This window comes from Scardinius erythrophthalmus (assembly GCF_964197995.2).
Source record: "Scardinius erythrophthalmus genome assembly, chromosome: 1".
Classification (NCBI taxonomy): domain Eukaryota; kingdom Metazoa; phylum Chordata; class Actinopteri; order Cypriniformes; family Leuciscidae; genus Scardinius; species Scardinius erythrophthalmus.
Window position 1 is genome coordinate 40998203 of NC_138221.1, and position 23987 is coordinate 41022189.

Here is a 23987-nt window from a genome sequence, read left to right on the forward strand (position 1 = left end):
GTTTATGTTCAAACCGGATTCAGACAATGATGGAGAGACTCAAGAAGAAGTGACAACATGTAGAAGCAACAGGACGTTTCTGAATGGTTAGTTGATGAATTTATGTAGCTTATGTGTAGTTATCTTCTAGTCATTGATTAGCATATTCTGTCTTGATAATCTATAAATCGTGTACAGGGGGCGGGGGGGTTTATGTACATTTTAGGGTTAGTGATGTCACTAACCCAGGAGGAAGTTTGTGTAGTCCCTACCAGCCGTTTGTTGTAATCCTTAAAAAGTTATTTCTTTTAAAGCAAATATCTCCCTTTGCTTTGAGCTTTGGGCATTGCTTTGGGGGGTGGTGTGGCGCAGTGGATAAGACACATGCCTTTGGTGTGAGAGACCCGGGTTCGAATCCACTGTGAGACACCAATGTGTCCCTGAGCAAGACACTTAACCCCTAGTTGCTCCAGAGGCGTGCGACCTCTGACATATATAGCAATTGTATGTCGCTTTGGATAAAAGCGTCAGCTAAATGAATAAATGTAAATGAATAAATGTTGTAACTTTGCAGATGTTGTTTATGATCAAACAGCAACATTACACACTAACTAAAGTCAGAAAAGTGAAATCATAATCAACCACCCCTTTAAAATTTATTATAATCATTTTTTTAAACGATACAGATTTATGTAGCTAATAAATCCCTAAAAATAATACACATCTGTTTAGACACAAGACTTTTGTGATTAAAAATAAAAAGCCATATCACCAATTTGGTATATCCAATCCACCTTACCTGCATGTATTTGGACCGGGAGAACATGCAAACTCCACACCGAAAGGACTCCTGTCTCAGCCGTGACTCAAACCATGGACCTTCTTGCTGTGAGCCAACAGTGCTACCCACTGTGCCACCCGAATGAATAATAACAATAAAGAAATAAATAATCACATTTTCCTTCAAGGAGACCTGTAGCCCCACTAAACCCCACATAAAATGCAATTAACACCACCTGTTAAAAAACTACACACATTCCTTGAAGAATACAAATCACACTTGCTATTAAACATTTTCCCTTTCTATTGAAAACCAGGGTGGAGGGTGTGATTGGGGGAGTTTACAGAGGCAAAACCTAAAGGAGAGCGGGGTGTGGCCACGGCGCTCTCATCTCCTCCAGGGGAGTGTTTGTGGTACTGTGCCTCGGCACACGTGGGCCAGAGCGACGAAAGAGAGCAGGGAAGATAGTTTTACAGAGTCCAAATCTTCCACCCACCTCGCAGGCCAGCACTCATAAACAGGACAGTTACACAAACCTGGCCTCAGACTGTAGTTTTGACGAGACGCAAGTCAGGAGAAGGGAGGCTGGCTTACAAAAAAGGGGCTGAAACACGCACACACACAGGCACAGTTACTACCAAAAACACTTACTCTGCCAACAGAGACTACATAGAGAGGAGAGTGGGACACTGCTGAGTCCAGGGAGCAGGGATTTACTACAGGAAGTGAAGAAGAGAGGAACCTGGATGGACACCCTCTGCAGTCTCAGTGGCCTGGACCCTCTCTGGGTGAGTCTCAGATGAATAATAAACTCACTCACTTCAACAGCCAATTAAAACAGAGATAAAATATATATGAAGGTTGCTTAAAAAGAACTGTATCCAGTCATCAGTTTTTGCTATTTATGCCCCTTTATTCTTGGAAAAATCATTGTTTTTGACACTGTAACTGACATTTGGGGACGTGAATTGACTGAGATTGAATGCAGGACAGAATTCAAAACTTTAATCTTCAGTTATATGGTTATTCAGTCTCGCTCACACATAACATTTGTTAAATGTGTGAAAATATTTGTACAACTTTTTTTGACATGCTTTAAATGTGTGTTTACATTCAAACAGCTGGTATCAGCAAGTGTGCAGTGCATGATGTAACTGGACTTTAAACTATATTTTTAACGGTGTTTACAGATGTCCAGTGTTGAAATTCAGGTTAATAAATAAAAGATTAATGAATATACAAGGCTCTTTTAAAATCAGATGTAATGATATTGGTGTGTGTGAATGTGACAGAGCCAAAGAGAATTTCGTCCCAGGTCCTGTGATGAGGGAGGTTATTAGGGTCTTCATGGTACACACTAATCATTAAGCAATATTTACCATTGCACAATGATGGCGGACCAGATGATGTACACTAAATAAGTAACAGGCCACATTTTGTAGATGATTTTAAAATTCTAGAGTTCTAACAATTCTAACAATCTCAGAAAGTTGCCAAAATTTACAAACAAAATGTTCTTGCAGTAACATTAACAGACCAAACTTTTAACGCTATATTTGGCTTTATTAATACATTATTAATGCACCGTTCTTTCAAAGTCACTATGGGAAAAGTTTGACCATTGTTGTTTTATAATAACGAATCAACAGTTAATGAATCAAGTTTAGTTTAGAGTTTTTCTCAGTCGCTTTGGTGCATTTGTCAAATCATCCTTAATATTTGCAAAGAAGTATGTGCATTCTCAAAACAATTCGTACAAACAGCACCACACATTGGATTACCTGCAAAAGCCTGTAACTTACGCAAAATCTTTAGTTCATCTCTCAAAAGCATATATCCATTTCAAAAGTTATTTACTGAAAGAGACTGGATAGGATTCATAGTTAAACTTTTACTAGTGGTCTGACAAAAAAAAAAAAAACATTCAAATATTATTGTGATATAGAAAAGAAAAAGAAATAGGGGCACAAAGGCAAAAATACAACATTAGAAAGGTAAACACAGGAAAGATCCCTTAGGCAAAACTTTGCTTTTGCATGCAGCACTGTAGAAGGTTCATGAGATGCAACTTTGAGCTATTTCAGAGAACTGGTTTCTCATTGATTGATCTACATTCTCTTCATTAGTGAAAGTCAAGAATCGCCTGCACAATTCATCAATTCATGGCACATTTACAAAAAGTCTAATAGAAATGTGTAGAAAATACGCTTGACTTATACGATGAACTAATGACTAGATGTTTTGAGTGGTAAGACTATTGCACAGAGAACTATTTAATACATTTGAGCAACATGGCATTTGCAACTGATAATGTAGGAAACCGCAGACAACTGTACATAATCAATTGCATGAATGTACCAAAGCAATCGCAACTTGTTCAAAAGAATGAGAAACTGCTTTTATGATGTGCACAAGTGACTAGATGATGTGGAGGTCGAACAAGTAGTTTTGAGAATTTCATTTCTGATCTGAGAAATGCACCAAAGCGACTGAGATCAGAAGACTGTATATATACTGTACCAAGGTGCACACTATGAATACTATGAATGGGAGAAAATACAACACACAGTTTGGCAGAATAAGTCATACCTTATAAATAAAAGAGTTGGTATAAACTCAGCTTGCCATAAAAACAGCTAGTGTCCAGACTCACACTTGGCTGGACCAACCTGAAACATGATTTATTAAATCTTATTTGAGTGTATGAAGTAACAATGTTTTTGTGGCAGTTCATGTCCGAGTTTGTTGCTGACTTGAAATATGTTAGTACTAGTGAGTTTGGAAAACAGTTTGTGATTATTTCCCCATTCAAGTAGATAAGAGTTGCAATTATGGCCGTGGATGAACTGACTTTCCTTGAATGGGACTTTGCCTTACAGTCTACAGTGTTTCATTAGTTCTGTTACTTATTTTGTTTTACTGTTGTTAGAATATAATTTTGTGCAATCCTGTTTGACTCAATGGAACATTATTCAGAACGTTCATATAACCTAGAAAAAAATTGTTTCTAAAACAACATTGTGAACATTCTCAGAACTTTTTGAAATAGTGTTTTCATAATGTAATGGGAACATAAGAACAACATTCTTAGAACATTACATTTTTAGCTGGGAAAGCTTGTGAAATGAGATGAAGAGGTCAAGGCTATAAGCTCATGTCTATTGAAGAATGTCTGACAGCATCACTGTTTGACCTGCTTGTGCACAATCAAAATAACATTTATTGATGGCCATTTCCAAAAGAAATAACTTGAGATTACACTACAAGCCACCCTTACAAATTTCCTCTACATAAATCCAAACATCAGCGGTAAAAATTTTAAACAAAAAAGCATTTTTTTTTTGTGCAGACTGGCAGTCTGTACTCCTACACTTGCAGGAAGGGTACACACACCGCTCTGAATCACTTCCTGAGACTGTGGTTGTCATTGGGTTTAGACCAGTGCAAACATAGTCTTAGAGGATGTAGGATGGGTAGAAGACGGTGTCCATTGAACTCTCTGTGGAAAACTGTGACTGTGCTGTGCGCTGCCACATGAATGAGAATCTCTTTCCCTTCCTGGGCCCAGACCACAGTACACCCCCTCATAGATGAGGACATATCCTGGCCAAAACAACAATGTAATGAACAGAGAGTCTCATCTTGAACCTGCAGCATGTGTTTGGATTGCACTTGCAGGGTTATAGATACTGGTCTAAATAAATAGATATCATATCATGCAAGAGTATCATGAGTATCATATCATACACCAAGAAAGCATCATAAAAGTGGTCCATTTGACTTCTGCGCTATATTCCACATTCCTGAAATCATTCAAAACTTGATGTGAAATAAAGACCAAAACGGAAAATCTTGACAACTCTCCTTAGCGCATTCATGAGCAAAAAATTTTAAGACGTTTTATTTGTGAAGGAATCATACTTTTGATTCAGACTTTAATAGAATCAGGTCATCCAGTTCACATAACCAGTATGAATCTGATCCAGCCTTCAATAACTCAAAAATGGTTGCAACAGTGAACAGATCAATGGAGGAAGAGATTATAAGAACAAGTTAAATTTTGGTCTATTCATCATAAAAAGTTTTTGCATGACTTTAGAATATTTATGGTGGTTTTGCATCCTTTTCGAAGTGTAAAAGCTTTAAAAATCTTATTTTTGTGTTTCATGGAAAAATGGGGTTGGGAACAACATAAGGCTGAGAAAATATGTTCAGATAATGCACCTTGTGAATGTTCAGAAATCTGTTGAACTTCTCCATCAGCCAATTGTATGTACATGAACAAACAAGCTTAAACAAAGCTGAGCCTGGTGCTCAAGGCCGTTCTCATGGTGTATATGAGGTTTACATTGTGGCTTGCCAAAGGTGCATTTCTTATATACTGCCATACCACAAGACCATCCTTCCAACCAGCATGCAGTATTTATCAGAACTGTGCCATTGCTGGAATAACCACAGCATAAGGCACAGCCAAACAAGTTCTCATTAGTCAAGAGAAAGTTTGAAGAAAAAAAAAGAAAGAAAATAAAACGTAACATAACAGCTCTACAGCTACGTTTGGACATCAGCCTATTTTCCAACATAGAAAAGCCAGAAATAACTGAAGAGATACTGTGTGAATTACTGATGTCTGAATAGAACGAGCCTGTGAAATTCAGCTTGAGAGAGAAGTGTTGGCAATGATTTCAAACTGAGTTTGTCCAACTTTGATGTAATCGAAATGCACAGAACAGCATTTTTGTCACATATCAAAGCCTGCTTGTTTTCAACTGTGAAATACTTTTGCATTTACTTTAAATAATGCAGTTTAAAGAAAGCAACACTCACTGCAGACTATCAATCTATCAAATGTGTACAAACTGTTCTGCAATGTCAATATTTGTACACACTACATGCTTTTTGTTCTGCTGCAATGCTTCTGAGTGGAAACAATATCTGCCTACAACAGTGAAATCTCTAAATTAATTTGTTTAATGGTACGTTACATTTGTGGAAATTGGTGGTTTTCTACAATCAGAATAGGGGAAAATGAATAGTACCTCACTTTGTCCTCATTATCTTTACAGGTAAACAAGCTGTGAAACTAAAACTAGGATAATACATGCTGCAGATTAAAAGTGCTGGTTGTGTTGGTATCTACAAAATTTGTATTTGACTGTTCATGTGTTGTAATATAAAGCAGCTTTTATGCTGATATGACTATAATATTTTAAACATATTTCGTAAAAGTTCTATTCAATTCCTAGGGCTAAAACAAAGAAAAAATATTCAATGCACTTTGAACGACATGCCAAGTCACTGCCTCAAAAAGGATCAGTGCACTTTCATAGAGGTTTTTTTCCTATCATGACTTATAACAACCAAGACAAATCCAGCTATACTCATCATAAACCCACTTGGCAAACAGTGAAGATTTATTACAGGAGCTTTACCTTTCACCTCTCTGCAATTTCACACATTTTCTCTGTTGCAAACACTGCAAGACAACTAATATAAATTACAAATACACAGAGCCATTTGGACTGAACAAATACTGGGGAACATCAATGAACATTCAGCAATCTGATGAATTGTATTTTGTTCACCAAGTAATTCACTGTGAGTGAATAAAATCGAATAAGTTGTAAACTGCACCTAGTTATTAATAATTATAGAATCACTCATGTAACAAGTTAAAGAGGACTAATGGTTTAACATTGTGTTTTCAGGACTGGAACGTCACATGGTACACACTACATCCAGACCTCACCCAGTGTTTCCAGCACACAATACTGGTGTGGTTCCCCTGTTTCTATCTCTGGGTTTGTGCCCCTTTCTACTGCTTGTACCTCAAATTCTACGACAATAGACGCATATCTATATCCAGCCTCTGCTGTGCCAAGACGGTGAGTCATACCGGTCATCGAGACTAAAATCTAGTTACCACCTCTCTAAGACCCTGACTTGAATATAGCATCAGTCACCTGAAAAACCCACAGGTTATTGTTATGTGCATGGCAATGTAGAAATAAGCAGTGTTGGGGGAAAGTTACTATGAAAAGTAATGCATTACGATAGTGCGTTACTCCCTTAAAAAGTAACTAATTGCATTACTAAGTTACTTTTTTAGAAAAACTAAGTTACTTTTTTAGAAAAGCAACGTTACGTTACTTTTGCATAACTTTTTTCACCTGGGCTGGGCTTGTTTTTTTATAACAAAAAAGTTATATTTTTGGGCAAATGTAAAGACCCTTTCACACATAAAGTGAAATAATAAGCCTCAGGCTGAAGGAAATTCACGGTTGTAGAGGGAGCAGTTCAAACAAACCTGGATAACATCCTATTAATAGGATGCAGAAGAAAAAAGTTTAACACTTACTTTACCAATAAAAACAAAAAAATCTATAGGCATTTTTGCTTATGGTTTAATTGAATCATCGAAGGTCAGCAGTGAGTACATTGGTCAATAAAGTTAGATTAAATGCATAAAAATGAATGTTTTGTTTAACATATTTGGTTATTGGAGGTTTGCATAGTATTCTGATTCTGCATTTCAATGATTTTATTCATTTTGAGGAATATTGAATCTTTTTTTTGTGCAAGTGAGATGAGTAAATGCATGCTCACATTTAGTCTACTACAATAACCATCATGTTTACACACAACGCCTCTGCACTTCGATTTGTCTCAACATGAGTGACAAGAGAGCTGTCAGTCACTAAATGGGAAAACAAAGTAACTTGCGTTACTTATTTGAAAAAGTAACTCAGGTATTTTGTTGTAAATTTTAAAAGTAATGAGTTACTTTAGTTACTTGAAAAAGTAATCTGATTACGTAACTCAAGTTACTTGTAATGAGTTATCCCAACACTGGAAATAAGTGGCATTATTAACAAGCATGTAAAAGGCAGGAAAATGATTCTACAGTAAGAAAAACAGATCATATCATATCATACACTTTGACCCAGTTGACATGTAAATCAATTCTAATAGAGCACACATACCTTTCAAAAGTTCGGGGTAAGAAGATTTCTTTTTTTTCTTTTTTTTTCAAGAAAGTTTTTTTATTCAAGGACACATTAAATTGCTCAAAATTGAAAGTAAAGACCTTTATAATATTACAAAAGATTGTTTTACAAAAACTATGAAGCAGCATAACTCTGTTCAAGATTGATGATAATTAGAAATGTTTCTTGAGCAGCAAATCTTCATTTTAGAATGATTTCTTAAGGATCAAGTGACACTGAAGACTGAATGATGCTGAAAATTCAGCTTTGACATCACAGAAATAAATTACTTTTAAAATGGATTCAAGTAGAAAAGTTATTTTTATTAACAATAATACTGTTTTACTGATTTTTTTTATCAAATAAATGCAGCCTAGATGAGCATAAGAGACTTTTAAAAACTTGTGATCGGTAATGCAAGTTAATAACAATTTTTGGGGGCATGACACCACAACGTTGCAGTTAATGCTTACAAGTCTGTGTTCATGTCTTGTAGGGTTTGGGTCTCTGTCTGGCTTCCTTTGGTTTCCTGGAGATGGTCTATCTGCTGGTGGAAAGGAGCAGAGATATCGAGCATCACATGGTCTTTCTCCTGAGCCCTATAATTCGCAGCCTTACCATGGTAAATCATAATATTACTATTCTCCTGAACCTCCCCTTTCCATTTAGGACTGTTATGAAATACCATGTTGATTTCAGAAATATAAGTGTCCAAATATATGTTTGGAATTCTATTTCTTTTTTCAATGAACTCTTTTAGAGGATAGTTAAGATTTATGATCTGTTATATTTAAGCTTGAATGAAGAAATCTCTTTGTGGCTAGACGTCTGGCAGAAGATTCCTGAAGGGGTCAGGATAAATAAGCTTCTTTTACCTCTGGTCACAGCAGACAGCAGTGTCAATAGTGGTTGTAGTAAATGACTCCCCTCCCCCACCCCCCCACCCCCCCACCCCCCCAGATCTGCCCAACAAGATAAATCCATTTTAAAGTCCTGACACAGACTAAACATTCACAGTAGTCTATGCTTACCTGCATAGAATCAATACAAAATGTATCAACAAAAACTCCACGTCTAAGCTATCTAATGGTATTCAATCCTCTTCTTCTAGTGAGTGTTGGATTTCTCTATTGACCTCAACTAGCACACTGACTGAAATAAACTGTGTCCTCAGATACTGGCAGTGTTGGTGATTCACTTGGAGAGGCTGAGGGGCTTTCGGTCCTCTGTCTTTCTCTTCCTGTTTTGGACGCTGGCAATCGTCTGCTCGCTTGTGCCTCTCAGAGCCAACATACAAGCCATCATAGACGAGGTTTGTATATCCCTAGTATACCAAACGACTGTATAAAAATATATATTATTAGCATATATTTTAATTTAGTTAGAGATATTTTGTAATCTCAGTTTACCTGAGTTCACCCAATATGTACTAAGGGGCTCAAATGTCTGATAGTACATCAAAAATCTCGAATTTGAAATCTAATTTAAACCCCAGAGAGTTTTAGGATTCTAAAAAAGATTCTGCACTATTTTAGGAGTGCTGCTGACAATATAATTGTATTACTAATAATAATAGCAATAAAACAGATTAAATTGGAAAAATACAAAAAAATAAGCATTTATACTTGTGGTCACAAACTTTTGGACCCCTTTTTGTAGGGTTTCTAATATAAAAGCCATTAATGGTGCTTTGAGAAATGAGTTAATTTGACTTGTTGCCTTAATCTCTGAATTTCTGGCAATACAAAATGTCTATACTTTTGTAACACGGAGTGTTTCAGAAACAAGGAAGAGGTGTGCAAGTGCAGTATGGCAGTTTATTAAAAAAATTACACAAAAACATCCAGGCAACAGGGGGCAGGCAAAAACCAGAGTAAATCCAAACACAGCCGGTGTAAAACAGAACTGAAACCAACTCACACAAAACATCCACTAAGGACAACACCAGACAAATAACTCCAGACAAAGAAACACTTGGGTATATATACACTCAAGGGGAGATCGGAAAACAAGACACACCTGGGAACAATCAGGAACTAATCAACAAGAAAAACTACAAACGACCACAAAACATGGCACAGAACAGGAAAATAACATAAAAGTCCGCACAAGAACACAAGACAGGAATCATGACAAACTTTGTTGTTCACCCTTTACGTATGCGTAACACGGGCCCTCGAATGTTTTTTTCAAATGAATGTTACTCAATCTCACTCTCTAAATTTAACTGTGTTGTGTCTGAGAGCCTAACACAGCGGTGTGTAAACAGAGTGCTTACAGATGGTGCTCTTCTCTGGGCAGGCCTGTCGGTTTTCCCTTTCCACTTCCCTCAATGCCCTTTTTGTCAGAAGCTGAGGCAGTGGCGAGAGCAGCCACAATCGCCGCTGGTGTTTTTCCGGGACAGATAGGAGAAGCCGCATACGTCTGCGGATGCTGTTACTGTGTTCATCGGTCTCTCTGTATCTCGTCTGCTGTGATGATCCATAATTATGTCATTGCATCTCGTCTCAGACTAGCAATAAATAGCTTGACACTGGAAGGGGAAATATATATGTAGCTCACATGCCAAGGCAGTATATTGAGTTTGGAATGTATAATCTTTAGGGCTATATTTTGTTATATATTTATATTATTTATGTGGCTACCAGCAGGGCCATTCCAAGCATGGGACGGGGCCCAGTGTGAGGTAGCGGAAGAGGGGTCCTCCCTCGGTCTGATAGTGGGGTTAATTTGGGTGGGGTCCTCTTTGGTCCGTTTCACCGTGGGGCCCCCTCAACAAAAGTGATGAAAGTATGGCAACAAAACAGGCTCAACCCATATGCCACTTTACAACAGTCTAATGGCCCAAAACTGCAAGATTTTAAAATATAATAAATTTACGCTTTCAAAGATATTATGCTTTGGAATGTATTGTAGTATAAAGAGGGAGACCGGCAATTAGAATGTGTGTGTGTGTGTGTGTGTGTGTGTGTGTGTGTGTGTGTGTGTGTGTGTGTGTGTGTGTGTGTGTGTGTGTGTGTGTGTCAGAGCCAGCGCCATCCTGCCGTCAGATCAGGTCTCCCTCTTTACATGTAGTAAAAGTGAGTTTCCCAAAATTAAAATACTGACTTTTGATAACAGATACTTGTAAAATCTAGGTTGCTTGAGTACAGTAAGGAAGTAAACATACTGTAAGGAAGTAAAAAAAAAAAAAGTAATGAAGTCGCGTACAGCTCAGTGATGACATCGTTTACATAGGAACTGAAGCTTGGTTTGTGGTGGGATCTGTTGTGTCCAGAGTTTGGACTGTGACCATTTGAGTGAAGCTTGTGTTTACATACTCTTAAAGAGGCCTGCGCTGCCACTTTCTCTTGTAGCTTGGCCATTTGACACCATTTCTGTCAGAAGTCCATGGGAATGGATGCCTTCTGTGGCCCCTGTAAAACTTTCAGCAGCAGATCCAGGCCTCAGCATATTTTCTCTCAAACAAATCTTGAACCTTGCATTATGCACTGTCTACACACATAGATCAAGTGCTGGGTGGTTAAACTTTGTCCCAAACAACAAATGCGAAAACTGTATTACAATGATACAAACATCAGCATTATAAGCAAAAGCGTTTTATAATTCATAAATATTATCTTTAAAGGGGTGGTATAATGGCCTTTTCTTAAGATGTAAAATAAGTCTCTGATGTCCCCAGAGTGTGTATGTGAAGTTTTAGCTCAAAATACCCCACAGATATTTTTATATAGCATGTTAAAATTGTACATTTTTGAGGGCGAGCAAAAACGCACCATTTTGTGTCTGTTCCTTTAAATGCAAATGAGCTGCTGCTCCCGGCACAGGGGGCGGAGCTTCAACAGCTTGCACTCACACAGACATGCACTGAAAATTTCTAAAACTTTTTGCCTTTTATGTTCAAACCGGATTCAGACAATGATGGAGAGACTCAAGAAGAAGTGACAACATGTAGAGTGCAACAGGAAGTTTCTGAATGGTTAGTTGATGAATTTATGTAGCTTATGTGTAGTTATCTTCTAGTCACTGATTAGCATATTTTGTCTTGATAATCTATAAATCGTGTAGCCTACAGGGGGCGGGGGGGTTTATGTACATTTTAGGGTTGGTGATGTCACTAAACAGGGAGGAATGTCATGTAGTCCCTACCAGCCATTTATTGTAGTCCTTAAAAAGTGATTTCTTTAAAAGAAAATATCTTCCTTTGCTTTGAACTTTGAGCGTTGTAACTTTGCAGATGTTGTTTATGCTCAAACAGCAACATTACAAACTAGCTAAAGTTAAAAAAGTTATCATAAATCATAAATCATAAATAAATCATAATCAACCACCCCTTTAATTAAATAAATATACTTGTTCATAATTCCTTTGTATGATAGCCTGCCCAAAAACTGTCTGCACAATCTGGCATGTTTCAATATGCAATATGCAAACAAAATCTTCAACAAGTTAATATTTGAATAAAATGTTCAATTTTTCCTATAGGGTGCACAAATATGACAAGAGCATGGATACCAGGAGAAAAATGACAAGATAGCTTCATAGGCCAGTGTGCGATTGAATACTCACTGAACACCATTACCAATAACTTTCTACTATTAGAGGTTGTGAATGAAGAGTCTCAGACTGTTGGCATGAAGATCTTTCTGTGGTCTGTATTTTTATACCATGATTTAGAGGTGTTCATAAATAGATTTGTTGAGTCATTAATCCTAGTTTGATGGAACATTTAGGTCATTATAATAAGCTGAGGTCTTTGAAAGGAAGGGCGGGGAACAGCAGGCATCATCCCCAAAAGAACACTCCCCACATCAGCCACCAGTCCCGCCTCTGCACACTGCGGTGAGACAAAGTGGGCGGCTGATCTCAGATCAGCCCTGGTACTAGGGCAGGCTATAGTCCCACAGGAAGCATTCAGGTTATGTGGCGAATGACTCCTTGGGAAATCCCTGGCAAATGTGTATGCATCACTTATGTGCCGGGTATGGCATCTCCACAGAAGGGGAGAATGAAAACATGCAGAGTTATTTAATAATTCATCGTATCGTCATATAATTCAATTTGTCCTAAGAAATCAAGTGTTTTTTTTGTTCAGTACTGCCTGGCAGGTCTACAGGGGATCTAAAAATTATTGTTTGATCAAATTTTCATGAAGAAATGAAAACATGCATTAAACAAAATATGTATATATTATTATAATATATTAATATAAGCAATTATATATATACTTAGCATGAAAAGTACTTATTTTACAGATGAATTATTAGCTGATTAAAAATGACTTTTACCACAACAAATTCAATATAAGTTTTCATTATGAAATGTTATGTTTTATACTAGTTTATCTAAAATCATCACACAAAAAAGCATGGAAAAAATAAACATTTATGCTTCCAATTTAAAATCAGTGCACCGACCGTATTGTTCTCCACACTGTTGTCTACATTCTACTGATATCCAGTCATGTGTGTTTCAGGGTTTCTCTGCGGATGCGATGAGATTCGTGGCATTTTTCACATTCTTCTCTCTCCAGCTGGCTCAGCTCATCCTCAGCTGTTTTGCTGATAAACGCCCAGCAACTTTTAAACCTGTATATGTAAAGGTAGAGTGTCATCAATGTTGATTTCCTTTTATTTTTATGAGTAAACTATTATTTGGAAAACGGTTAAAAAATAATACCTGGAAATATTGCTTTTTGCACTAGAATCCATGTCCAGTTGAGGATGCTTCTTTCCTTTCAAAAATACTTTTCTGGTGGTACGGCAGGTAGAGTCAACTTTTTGTCTCTCATTACATTCTTGTGAAGGTCTGGGGAATAAAAACCCACTGAGATATAGAGAGAAACACATATTTGTGCTCCACAGATTGGTGGTAAAGGGCTACCGCTCACCTTTAAAAGCTGAAGACCTCTGGTCTCTACGTGAAGAGGATACATCTGAAAAAATCATCTGTGATCTAGAGAAAGAGTGGGCCAAGCAACGAGCCAAACTGCAACAGTAAGACACCTGCTATTTCCTTAACTGCATGTTTTCCATCCTGGGATTATGATTTATACTGTGCACACGTATGAGATTTAGTCAGTAAAATATGTAACATCCATAATCTGCCTGCTCATAACTGCTGATTTATTTGTATTATTAGTTAACAAAGTTGCAACAATGCTAGCAATGCCATTCCAGAAAGCAGTAAGCACGGTTACAAATGTTGTGTTCTCTCCTTCAAACACAGCCAAGGGAGCTCTCTGAACGGATCACAAGCTCTTGGTTATAAGCTGAGCGAGCAGAAGCAGCTGCTCAGAAAACTCCATACAGAACAAAGCTCAGGCTTCTGTCTGCTACGCACACTAGCCAAAAACTTTGGCCCCTACTTTCTGACTGGGACTCTCTGTTTGGTCATTCAGGATGCTTTCATGTTCTCCATACCACAAGTGTTAAGGTGAGAGAGGCAGTAATTCTGTCATGGCATATACAGTGATACTGTATATAGTGCAAAACATACACTGTACAAATGTTTGGGGTCTGAACGATTTTTTTATGTTTTTAGAAGTCTCTTCTGCTCACCAAGGCTGCATTTATTTGATCAATACAGTAAAACAGCAACATTGTAAAAATATTAGTTTTCTATTACAATATATATTAAAATGTAATTTACTGCTGTGAAGTCAAAGCATCATAACTCCAGTCTTCAGTGTCACATGATCCTTCAGAAATAATTTTAATATGATGATTCGATGCTCAGTAAACATTTCTTATTATTATCAATGTTGAAAATAGTTGTGCTGCTTAGTTTTTTTGTGGAAACCATTTTTATAAGATTCCTTGATGGATAGAAAGTTCAAAAGAACAGCATTATTTGAAATAGATTAAAAGTGACAGTAAAGACATTCATAAAAATTCAATTTAGCGCATTCTTGCTGAATAAAAGTATTCATTTATTTAAAAAAAAAGAATGTGAATGTTTAGAATGTGTTGACTGCTGTACTACAAAACTTTACTGCACAAGACTTTTAAAAATATTTTTCATTGCTATTCATTTCTTTGTGTGCAAAACCAAAACATCTACATGTAAGGCCAATGTGAAAATGTAGAGCAAGAACTTTGGCACATCATTTTAAAGTGTTGTGCAGCAAAAACAGAAATTTGTAAGGGGAAACTTAAATGTCTATGAACTTGTTGCCCTTTCTCAGTATTGAGTGTGAACTCAATACTGAGTTCACACTCAGCCAGCCCCCCAACACCCCCCACATCCTGCTGTGGTACAGCCACACACTGTTAATTTTGTCCCATGCACCACGACGCTAAGAAGAGTCTGCTCTCTGCAGCATCATATTGTTTGTGGCTGAGTTTTAGCCCTAAAAATGCAAAGAAACGGCAGTTGGATCATCAAATTAAGCCACTTCATTTGGCATATAACTAGCCAAGAGCAGTGTGGCGGGTTCACTGCTCCAGAACCACAGGAACCGTGGCCATCAAAACACCCCTTTACAATTTGTGCACTCTGAGAAACGTTGATGCGTGTGCCCGGGGTTGTTGTTTAGGCTCAGCCGTATTTGTTCAGTCCCAGTTTTTTTTTAGGTTTGGCTTGGGTTTGCTGTATTTCAAGTTAAATAAAGACAAAATTAAATTAAATTTAACTTAACTAGCAAAAATGGTGTGCTACTGTTTGGCTGTCAGTAAATCATAACAATGTCTGTTTCTTGTTCTTCAGCCTGCTGCTCGGCTTTGTGAGGGATGAAGATGCCCCCTTGTGGAAGGGTTACCTCTTTGCCTTTCTGATGTTCCTGTTGTCTTGTCTGCAGTCCCTGTTCAACCATCAGTACATGTATACCTGCTTCACGGTGGGCATGAGGGTTAAAACTGCAGTTATGGGCCTAGTGTACAGGAAGGTAGGTTTTTGAACTGTTTACTAAGAAATGCAAAGATGCATATAATGGTTCTCACATTCATTTTTGTCTCCACAGTCTCTGGTCATCAACAGCGCAGCCCGTAGAACATGTACAGTCGGAGAGATAGTGAACTTGGTTTCGGCTGACACCCAGAAACTCATGGATTTCGTGGTGTACTTCAATGCAGTCTGGGTGGCCCCGATTGAAATCGCCTTATGCCTTTTCTTCCTCTGGCAGGTGAGAAGTGATGCTTCTACGAAGAGAAGCAGTAAAGATGTGTTCATATGTAAGCTACTACTAATGTTTCGGGGATAAATAAGGTATAAAGATGTCCTAAAATATTTGCACAGTTTTTCTAAGAGTACAGATGTAAAATTCATTCATTTCAATGTGTCATCTCTGTACAGCATCTCGGCCCATCTGCGTTGGCTGGCATCGCCACTGTGATTCTCATCTTCCCTTTAAATGGGTTAATTGCCAAAATGAGAAGCAAGCTCCAGGTATCATCCATGTTTTTCCATGGAGTCAAATAACATTTCCATAATAATCGGGCAGCGGCGAGGTCGTGTCGGTACACAGCGTCATCCCAGGAACTTCATGTCTTCTGATAATTTAAAACATGAGCATGAGGCCAGTCAGTCCAGTTCTGTCCATAAACATAAACCACAGTATTGCTGTAAAACTGAAATGTCTTTATTAGCTTTGACTGAAACATCTAAAGAATTGAAACTTGGCCATATTGGTTTCTTTCTGGTTTTGTAAACAACTTTGCTTGCATGATTCTCAATTCACACACGTTTTAACCTGTTTTCTGCTCTCAGGAGGTCCAGATGAAGTACATGGACGGCCGCATTAAGCTTATGAATGAGATTTTGAGCGGAATAAAGATCCTGAAGTTTTATGCCTGGGAGAATGCTTTCAGAGAACGTGTTCTTGGCTACAGGGAAAAAGAGCTAAATGCTTTGAAGAAGTCTCAGATCCTTTACTCAATATCGATCGCCTCCTTCAACTCCTCAACTTTCTTGGTACATTTCATAATTCCTGGATGATTTCATCATCTTAACAAATGAATATAGTCCTAACAACTGGAAAATTGTAACCTTGTACACCACTTTGCCTTCAGATTGCATTCGCCATGTTTGGAGTGTACGTGTTGATAGATGATAGGCATGTTCTGGATGCTCAGAAGGTCTTTGTGTCCATGGCTCTCATCAATATTCTCAAAGCTCCACTCAGTCAACTGCCCTTCGCAATGAGCACTACCATGCAGGTGAGCAGCATTACTGCAATTCAAATTTTTGAACTTTTATGTATTTTCAAGTCAATTATCAAAAAGAAGTTATCTTTGTTTCTTCTTGTTTCTAAGGCTGTGGTTTCTCTCAAACGTCTCGGAAAGTTTCTCTGTCAAGACGAGCTGAAACCAGATAGTGTGGAGAGAGCTCCCTACAATCCTGGTGAGTGCATTAGCTTGTCATTGTTTTCAAACTTTCCTGAAGCTTATAAAATGCTTTATATGCCTTAGATGACCAACATTGTTATACATGTTGAGCAGTAAAGAGATTTTTCCCTATCAATGTGATGGTGGAATCCTAATGCAGGAAGCCATAACAAAACCCGACATTCAAAAAGCAAAAATAATGAGTTACTGATCTGCCAAAAAGACCCACCTTGAAGAATATTTTTGCAGTTCTAATACAAGACATGGCCATTTGTGCAGGCAGTTAGTCAGTCAGTCAGAAACATTCATTTAAATGCTGTAATTCTGCAAACACTACAAGGAAATTGTGCGGCTAGGAGGTGGGTGTTGGTAGTGGCTGAAATGCGTATGATGATTTCATGCAGTGGTCACTGGAAGGGGATTTTCAGCTTTGGAGCTGTAATTATATTTATATTACTTTTTCCACATTTTTGTGTGTTAAAGACACATTTTAAAATACAACTTTTTTTATATCAAAGGTCAAAGAGAAGTTTTTGTGAGAATGCTTTCTCTCTACTTCATCCGAATATTGAAGACAAGCCAATAATATACCATGGATGATGGTAAAAAATTATGTAAATGTATAAAGCAAAATAATTATCATCATCCTGTTCCCTCATTAACTTGTGGTATAGTTTTATGAGCCTCAAATGCAATGCACACTTAAAGGGATAGTTTACCCAAAAATGAAATTTGTCAATTTACTCACCTTCATGGGCTGTATGGCTTTCTTTCTTCCATATAACCAAAAGGAAATATTCTGAATAATCAGAATCAGCAACAGGCTTTATAAGAATTAACTTTTTTAATCAGTGAGTTGAACTTGAGAACCGAATCAGTCTGATTCGTGATAAAAATTCAGATTCAGTTAATTTCTGGTTAACTGGTTAGCTGATTCTTAGAAAAGACCTGACTTAATATATTTATTGCATTATAAATTTGACTTTTTCTCTCATGGATTTTTAGAATTTTCATGGTTTCAGTGAAAATAATTTTAGTCTATGCCTCTCACAAAGTTTCATAGACTTCAAGCAGTCCATGAAACTCAAATGTCTTCAAAATATTTTAAATATAATGTGATTGTGCAAGAGTTGTATAGAACACTTTTATTATGGTATCTTTGTATTTTGAAGCTTGAAAACTCTCATTCACTGCAACTGAAAAGGGCATGGAAAAATCTTCCAAATGTATTCAAATATTCTGCAGAGTAGAGAAAGTCATACAGGTTTGGAACAACATGAGCTCACCTCTTCATTTCCTTCTTTTGTCAGATGTCGATGGTGTTGTTATTGATAACGGCACTTTCAGCTGGTCTAAAGATAGCACACCATGTCTCAGGAGGTAGGTGACTTTGAATATATATTTGTTGATCCACCATTTCTGAAGACAATAATCTGGCAACGATTCATTTCTGCAGGATCAATGTCAAAGTGCCACGTGGTTCACTGGTGGCGGTGGTAGGTCATGTGGGCAGTGGAAAATCCTCTCTTCTGTCTGCGATGTTGGGAGAGATGGAAAAGAAAAGTGGCCACGTCACAGTTACAGTAAATCATTCAGGAACATTATTAAAAATATATTGGCATCATTCACATATTCCACATATAATTTTAGTAGCACTTTCTTTCAGGGCTCTGTGGCTTACGTGCCTCAGCAAGCATGGATCCAGAACGCCACTCTGAAAGGCAACATTTTGTTTGGACATGAAAAGAAAGACAGCTGGTACCAGAAAGTGGTGGAGGCCTGTGCTCTCTTACCAGACCTGGAGATCCTACCCGGAGGAGACTCGACAGAGATTGGAGAGAAGGTGAACATAGATTGAGAATGACTGTTACACCGTCTCTGAACCAGACATGATAGAATAAAGTGTAAAGCTATAAAAAAAAACAAAAAAAAAAACATTTATTTTAAATTTCAAATATGCAGGGATACCAGCAGAGTAAAACTCCCACTACATTTCTACAATGTTCGCAGGGGCTGAATCTGTCAGGAGGTCAGAAACAGAGAGTGAGTCTGGCACGCGCAGTCTACAAGAAGGCTGATATCTATCTGATGGATGATCCCTTGTCAGCTGTGGATGCACATGTGGGTCAGCACCTCTTCAAAAAGGTCATTGGACCTAATGGAGTTCTTAAACATAAGGTACAATTAAAATAATATGAGTACAACAAAATATGTGACCCTAAAAACTAATATGTGAAATGCTAGATTCTAAATTGAAGTAGGAAAATATGGTGAATCGCAATTTGATTTATGGTGAAATGCAAGTAGAATTAAAATAAACTGAAATTCAAAATGCAAAGTGTGATTTTAAACTAGAAAAGCAAGTTTAGATAAAAATAAAATAAAATAAAAAGCTTTAAAGGTTGACATGCTAGACAGACAAAGACAGGATTACTGTCCTGAATTTCTTTGAATTGTAGTTTAGCCAATTTCTCGTCCTGTCATTCCAATTAAACTTTATGTGGATGTGGACAATTTAACTTGAATTCCAACTCTTAAATGAAAAGGGAACGTTCTTGAATTCTGAATTTTGTCCAACCCTGCAACAGACATGAACAGGCTTAAAATAAACTAACTAGCTTATTTAATAATGCTCCCTAAAACAGACTCGTATCCTGGTGACCCACGGGCTGAGCTTCTTGCCCCAGGCTGACCTGATCCTGGTGATGGCTGATGGAGAAATCACAGAGATGGGCTCTTATGCCGAGCTTTTGAGCAGGCAAAACGCCTTTGCTGACTTCGTTCAAGCCTTTTCTGTTAGCGAACGCAAGGAAAGTGCCACCCACAGAGGTAAGATAAAAAAGATTGAGTGCAGCTTAACAAATGATTAAAACACGGTTAAAAATGCAGATTGACTTTGTTTTAGGGACCAGGAAATCAGTCTCTCGTCTCAGCATGACAGACTTCTCAATTGACCTCTCCCAGGAGCAACTCATCAGGTAACCAAGTTTTGAAAATGCAAATGCAACCGTTATTGAAGAATACATATCCACCTCTCTGTCAATTTTATTTAATGAAGTGGAGACATGGGAAGTGCCAGTGTACAAACCATGGAGGCCATATCTGACACAGAACAGGAGCAGGACCAAGAGGAACCTGGGAGACTGACCCAGGCTGACAAAGCCCATACAGGCCGAGTAAGTTATAGAGACACATCCACAGTCATTGCAAACAATGGGTAAACACATCAAAATATACCTTCATATGTAACCAACAGCCAGAGAATTGGATTGGAAGGTCAATTTTAAAGTTCAGCTACAGCGTCAAGCGTTTCAGATGCTCTCGTGTCACCACAAAGATCTAATTTCAACCCCTGATTACAGGCCTTTGGCCTTCATTGTTCCGAACACCATAATATAGCTTGAAAGTGCACTATATAATCCAGAGTACTGTTCCTCACACATTCTTCATAATGGGTCACACAGGTGAAACTGGAGCTGTATGTGGAGTACCTCAGGACCATTGGCCTGGCCCTCATCATCCCCATCATCTTCCTCTATGCGTTTCAGCAGGCTGCCTCCCTGGCCTACAACTACTGGCTAAGCCTGTGGGCAGATGAGCCGGTTGTAAATGGAACTCAGGTCAACACAGATCTGAAGCTTGGTGTTTTTGGAGCTCTCGGCTTTGCACAGGGTTAAATATCCTTTATATTTCTCAACCTTCATGGAGTATCCTTGGGCTTTGTATTGTTCTTGATGATTAACTGTGATGTCGTATTGCAGGCACTGCAATTTTTGGGACTACTGTGGCCATTTCACTTGGAGGAATAATTGCGTCCCGGCATCTTCATTTGGACCTTCTCAACAATGTACTTCACTCTCCCATGTCATTCTTTGAGAGTACACCCAGTGGTAATCTTCTCAATCGTTTCTCGAAAGAGATAGACGCCATTGACTGCATGATCCCTGATGGTCTAAAGATGATGCTGGGCTATGTGTTCAAACTTCTGGAGGTTTGCATTATCGTGCTGATGGCAACTCCTTTTGCAGGAGTGATCATACTGCCACTGACTCTCTTCTATGTCTTTATCCAGGTATGCTACTACAGATTGCTCAGCAGGCAAGAGTATCATAACAAGGAGCGCCAGTCATTTATCTGACATCTGTTCTCCTGTGTTTTCAGAGCTTCTACGTGGCCACGTCCTGTCAGTTGCGTAGACTAGAGTCGGTGAGCCGTTCACCCATCTATACTCATTTCAACGAGACCGTTCAAGGAGCCAGCGTGATCCGGGCCTTTGGTGAACAGCCTAGGTTCATCCTAGTGGCTAACAGCCGAGTGGACCACAATCAAACGTCTTATTTCCCAAGATTTGTGGCCACCAGGTCAGATTCAGTCTTATTCCTTCTTTGTTACTAGACCTGGCCCTTCAATCTAACTCTGTACAATATCTTCAATGTTATTCCAATAGGTGGCTGGCAGTAAATCTAGAGTTTCTGGGTAACTTGCTGGTCCTTGCTGCAGCTATCCTCTCTGTTTTGGGAAGGGCGACTTTAAGCCCTGGAATCGTAGGGCTAGCTGTGTCCCACTCTCTCCAGGTAAGGAACTCATTAAGCAAGTCAATAAGCCATGCATGTTATTTTCTGCCTATTAGGGAAGAAGTTCTCAAGAAAAAATACATTTCAGGTAACTGGGATCCTGAGCTGGATTGTGAGGGCATGGACTGATGTAGAAAACAACATTGTGTCTGTTGAGCGAGTGAAGGAATATGCCGAAACAAAAAAGGAGGTAATGTTGGTTTAAATGCTTTGTTTTTCACATAAATTGCTTTATGCAAAGTATATTTAAAAAAGCAAAAAGTATATTTTTACATTCATTCTTGAGGTCACTAAGTCTGTCTTGGGTTGTCGCAGGCACCGTGGACCTTCGAGGACAGTCCTCTCCCGTCACACTGGCCCAGATCAGGATCCATTGGATTCCAGGAATATGGACTTCAGTACCGCAGGGGTCTTGACTGGGCCTTGAAAGAAATTTCCCTCAGTGTTAATGAGAAAGAAAAAGTAAATAACATCTGGAGGAAACAAACACATTTTGTGTTTTTCCTTTTTATTACGTACTAAGCCGTTCATCTAATCCACTCAGGTTGGAATTGTGGGAAGAACGGGGGCTGGAAAATCATCCCTAGCTCTCGGAATATTCCGGATCCTTGAGGCAGCAAAAGGAAAGATCTACATAGATGGGATAAACATTGCAGAGATTGGATTGCATGAACTGAGATCTCGTATCACCATCATCCCACAGGTACAGCTGAAAATGGAAAAATATTTAATAGCAAAGCAATGACAGACTTTCAAAAAAAGATTCAATGATTGAGTGCTTTAATTACAACCACACCTTTTTGCCCAAGGATCCCGTGCTGTTCTCAGGTTCCTTGCGTATGAATCTGGATCCCTTTGATGGCTACTCTGATGAGGAGGTGTGGAGATCTCTGGAACTCGCACACCTCAAGAACTTTGTGTCTGGCCTTCCTGACAAACTCAACCATGAGTGTTCAGAGGGTGGAGAGAATCTCAGGTAAGATTCCTCCCTCTTTATCACTTGACTAATACCTGATCTGATTGTTTCTGACTGGATATTCTGGGCTTCAGTTTGGGTCAGCGGCAGCTGGTTTGCCTGGCTCGAGCTCTCCTCAGGAAAACCAAGATTCTGGTTTTGGATGAAGCCACTGCAGCTGTGGATCTGGAGACGGACAATCTGATACAGTCCACCATCCGAACTCAATTTGAGGACTGCACCGTTCTGACCATCGCACATCGCCTCAACACCATCATGGACTACACAAGGTGCAAAAAAAGTGCACATGTATTTCTAAGTAGAATACTGTTATGATTAATGACAATGTTCTAACCCAGTCCTATTCAACTGTTCCCAACAGGGTGATTGTGATGGACAGAGGGCACATCACAGAGATGGACTCTCCATCCAATCTGATCTCTCAGCGTGGTCAGTTCTACCGAATGTGCTGCGAGGCTGGGCTAGTGTGATCCTGTAAAAGAACCACCGGTGACAGAATCAACTCTTCACTCGTGAGAGACTATGAAAATAATGGTGCAGCACATCTCACCAATACACCTTCTGAGACTACCTGAAACTTTTCATCACAGTACTTACCAAAGGGCACGTCTTGCCTTCTCAATCAAGAGAAGCACAAAGCTCAGGATGAAGAGGTATTGTCCGTAATAGCCGTTCTACAAGAGCAGGTGTCCACATTTTCTCCAGTATTCCAGAAGCGGTGTGCTTCAGCATTATCCTGCTGAATCTTTAACTGACATCTGAGATGCTAAAGGAACAGACTGATTCTCTCATGTCGTCAACATTCTCATCTCAGAAAATGACTTGAGTAACATTAATGTACTGCAGAGGTCAAAATAATGCACACTTCAGATGGTCAGACAGTATGCATGCATAGCCATGTCCACCATCTCTCATTGCTGTCAAATTTAAGTTTTGTAGAAGATCCTGAAAAGACACAGCTATAGAACTAGTCACAATTCTACTTGAAGGAGCTTATTAATCATCATGTCAGCACATTAAACCCTAAATTCTTATAAAGGTGAAAGACGCAAGCTATTTATGATGTGAGAAACATCGATTCATGTTAAAAACAATGCAACAGTCATCCTTATAAAGAATTTGTCTGTTTTAATACTATTACGTTTTCCATACTCTAAAACTTTACGTCAGTATTTATGTATTTTGTACTGTATGATAACTGTATTTTTATATATTTATAACCTTACCATGCACACTTCATGTGTGATTGTCAGACTTGAAAATGCTATTTGTATTCTCTGGACCGCTTCAGAAAAATAAAAGTTGGTAGTATTGATTAAAGTAATTGTTTTCTTTCTCTCTCAGAAGAACAGGTTCTTAAACGGTTAA

At 38.4% G+C, this 23987-nt stretch overlaps 1 protein-coding gene and 1 long non-coding RNA gene across 2 annotated transcripts; one reads left to right on the forward strand and one right to left on the reverse strand.

Annotated features, from left to right (window-relative positions):
* The first annotated feature begins 1378 nt into the window (after nucleotides 1–1378).
* On the forward strand, nucleotides 1379–23936 carry LOC308702029 (multidrug resistance-associated protein 1). Its single transcript, XM_081384609.1, has 31 exons — nucleotides 1379–1548; nucleotides 6469–6645; nucleotides 8243–8368; nucleotides 8921–9058; nucleotides 13223–13348; nucleotides 13451–13512; nucleotides 13611–13742; nucleotides 13975–14181; nucleotides 15454–15631; nucleotides 15707–15868; nucleotides 16039–16131; nucleotides 16453–16656; nucleotides 16755–16901; nucleotides 16998–17085; nucleotides 18380–18449; nucleotides 18526–18652; nucleotides 18736–18912; nucleotides 19080–19247; nucleotides 19715–19898; nucleotides 19975–20047; nucleotides 20128–20245; nucleotides 20534–20741; nucleotides 20831–21141; nucleotides 21231–21430; nucleotides 21517–21643; nucleotides 21732–21833; nucleotides 21959–22105; nucleotides 22188–22346; nucleotides 22453–22619; nucleotides 22694–22888; nucleotides 22981–23936. The coding sequence occupies exons 1-31, from the start codon at nucleotides 1507–1509 to the stop codon at nucleotides 23087–23089; spliced, it is 4524 nt and encodes a 1507-aa protein (XP_081240735.1). The 5' UTR covers nucleotides 1379–1506; the 3' UTR covers nucleotides 23090–23936.
* LOC308702034 lies at nucleotides 13047–18745 on the reverse strand. Its single transcript, XR_014031557.1, has 6 exons — nucleotides 18356–18745; nucleotides 15687–15884; nucleotides 15506–15573; nucleotides 13637–13800; nucleotides 13426–13554; nucleotides 13047–13334 (listed from the first exon to the last, which is right to left on the reverse strand). It is a non-coding gene; the product is annotated as an uncharacterized lncRNA (long non-coding RNA).
* Nucleotides 23937–23987: the final 51 nt, after the last annotated feature.